A 2,756-nucleotide genomic window follows, 5' to 3' on the forward strand; every position below is an offset into this window, starting at 1 on the left:
GTGGTCATGGAGTTTCCACATGACAAAGACTTGGCCAGGTTGGCTCAGAGGTGTCTGAACCCCTCCCATAGGTCTCTACCCCAGGCCTGCCAGAGACAGGGGGCTTGCAATCTAGACAAAACCACTCTGACAAGAGGAGCCACTGGCAAATGTTTATTGATTGAGGAGGGTAGTCTACATGGATGGCTCCCACACTCCCAGTGGGGACCTGGCCTGTGCTGGGCAGCTCCGGTGCAGGTCTTCACCAGGAGGGAGAAGAGCCAGGGTTCTAGAAGGAGACTGGGGTGAGCTTGAGGGCACCCTGGAACCGAAGAAGAGTCCATCTGGTTAGTTTATTGCTTTGGTTTGATATTTACTTCCTGCTTTTTGGGGGTTGCTCTGCCTTTGTTTTCCATGAAGGAGGCCCCGGTGTTGGGGGACCAGTCATGACCCTGAACACGCACGTACAGAGCACGTAACACAGTTGTAAGCCACGGGTTTGGGTACGAACAGTAATTTCCTCTAGCACTCTTGGCCCAGTGGAAGGCTTTGTGCACAGTGGCTGGAAGGGTTTGTGTGCAGTGGTTGTGTTGTGTATGGCAGTTGTCCTCAAGCCCACAAGGGACGCCTAGAATTTTATAAAGGCAGACTCCTGGCTGTCTCTAGAGGACACCCGAGTTTTAAACAATTGTCTATTTAAAAACAAATAGAAAAAAAAAACCTAAATGTAATGATAAAACTTGCTCTGGTCTAGTCCCCAAGACTGTATTTTGATCTCATCACAGCGCTGAGCAAAGTAGACGCGAGTGATGGGCACATGACCTTGTCGTCTGTGTTCCATCATCTTCTCTCACATGCTGGGATTAACTCACTCTGTTTTTCACTCTCCTTACACTAGTTGAAATGTATGGTGCCACCCAGCTATAGAACACAACCAATGAATTGCTGGCTACAGAGGAACCAATAGAGCCAAACGGGACATTTGGAAATAGGGGGAATATGGATTTAGATTTTGGGATTTCTCCATAATTAAATGGCTCAGGAGCTCTGTGGTCTTAATGGGCAGCTTGGAGGAAAATTGGGACTTGTAAGAGTCACAGGTTTGGCCCAGAGTGCCTCTGTAGAGTGAGGCCGAACACCTTGTCACAGCAGGGCGGTCAGCAAGTTGTCTGTGGGCTTTCTCATCATTAGCCCCCCTTTCTCTCCTAAGGGGCCAGAGGTTTCCTTCTCTTTTGTTCATTATTGTGGCACATATATTATTTGCACATAGTAGCTGCCTAATAAATGCCCACTGGTATGTTGACCAAGATGGGCACTTCATTGACTGGCTCATGAAGAAGTTGGGGCTAAAGCAAGGGGTTATGGGGGCAGGTTTCATTCGCAGATCCTGACTCTGCCACCAGGAGGGTGTGTGGCTTTGGAAAAGATCTTGTGGTCATTGAGTCTCCGTTTCCCCATCTGAAAAAGGAGATTATGGATTCACCCCATGAGCTCAGTGTGAAGATGACTGCACAGTTGGTGTTGACCTTGTTGTTACGGCTGACGCGGGTGTGAGGCGCCTGACTCTGTCCAGCCCCTTCCTAGCTGTAGCCAGCAATGTTACCAGCTTACCAGCCATTTATGAAACACCTAGGGTGTGTCAGGCCTTGCTGACCATACTCCTGGTGGCAGCTGCACGGCCAACCCAGCAGTCACTGTGGTCTCCTCAAGCTGAGGTCTTAACCACACATTGGTGTGGGTAATCTGAAGTCTACCTCACATCCCAGACCTGTTCCTTATCTTTCCTGGAACAGTAAACATCTCAGCCTCAGGGCCTTTGAACTTGCTGGTCCTTTTTGTAGGACACTTTCCCCACCTTCCACAGGGCTCACTGTCTTGCCTTCCAGGTACCAGCAAACATCACCTTTTCAGAGAGGCCTTTCCTGCCCACCCCATCAATACCAGCCTCCCACTTTCTCTTCTGAGCCTGCCTTCTTTTATTCCCCAGCCTTTACTTACTCAATTCTATATATTAGTTTATATAGGTGTCTCTCTTGCTAGAATGTAGGCTGGCTTAGGGGGACAGTGTTTTTTTCTGTGTCTATGGCCTGAAGCACTAGGAGCCATGCATAGCACATATTACACAGTCAAGAAATATTCCTGAATAAGTGAGTGAGGGGTGGGAGGAGCACTGGCTTTTCACTTATAAGTGCCCACAGCCTGACAGAGCCAGGAGTGGTGGCATGTAGGCCACCTCTGCCCAGACTGGTTATTTCCACACGCCTCTCACCTTGTTCACAGACAACACGGATTTCTCATATCCCAAGGCTCTCACCAATGACAGGGGGACTCCAGTTCTCACTTTTCCTGAAATAACAAATGCAGGCAGAGAGTGGTGGGTCAGTTTGGGCCTAGGTAGCCGTGGGCATGCTCGCAGTTCCTGGAAGCACGCCTTGGATCTGGCATGTAGGACCTGCTGTTTCCCTCCTTCTGCATGCGTGCCCTCTACTCTGGCATTTGCCTAACCCTACCTGGGCCTCTGGCACCAGCTTCTGGTTGTCCCACAATGCACCTCACATCTAACCCTCTTGCTCAAGAACAGCCATGGCTCCCAACACCTGCTGCAGAAGTTTCGCTCCCTGAGATTTCCCACTCATAGAGCAAAATTAAAAAAGCAATGATGTCACAGGTACCTGTGATCATCCCTCATGCATGGTTATGATGTCACAGGTACCAACGATCTCCCCTCATGCATGGTTATGATGTCACAGGTACCAACGATCTCCCCTCATGCATGG

The 2,756-nt window shown here is 49.6% G+C and overlaps 1 protein-coding gene across 1 annotated transcript in view; it reads right to left on the minus strand.

Moving 5' to 3' along the window:
* Positions 1 to 259: 259 nt before the first annotated feature.
* The window catches only part of Bpifb1 (BPI fold containing family B member 1), a 17,628-nt gene continuing 15,131 nt past the window's right edge, over positions 260 to 2,756 (minus strand). Inside the window, exons 14-15 of the mRNA XM_026787257.1 lie at positions 2,249 to 2,325; positions 260 to 301 (exon numbers count right to left, since the gene is read on the minus strand). Of these exons, the coding sequence (XP_026643058.1) occupies positions 269 to 301; positions 2,249 to 2,325 (110 nt within the window). The 3' untranslated portion in view covers positions 260 to 268. The remainder of the gene's footprint in view (positions 302 to 2,248; positions 2,326 to 2,756) is intronic.

Source organism: Microtus ochrogaster, linkage group LG8 (assembly GCF_000317375.1).
Source record: "Microtus ochrogaster isolate Prairie Vole_2 linkage group LG8, MicOch1.0, whole genome shotgun sequence".
Taxonomy (NCBI): domain Eukaryota; kingdom Metazoa; phylum Chordata; class Mammalia; order Rodentia; family Cricetidae; genus Microtus; species Microtus ochrogaster.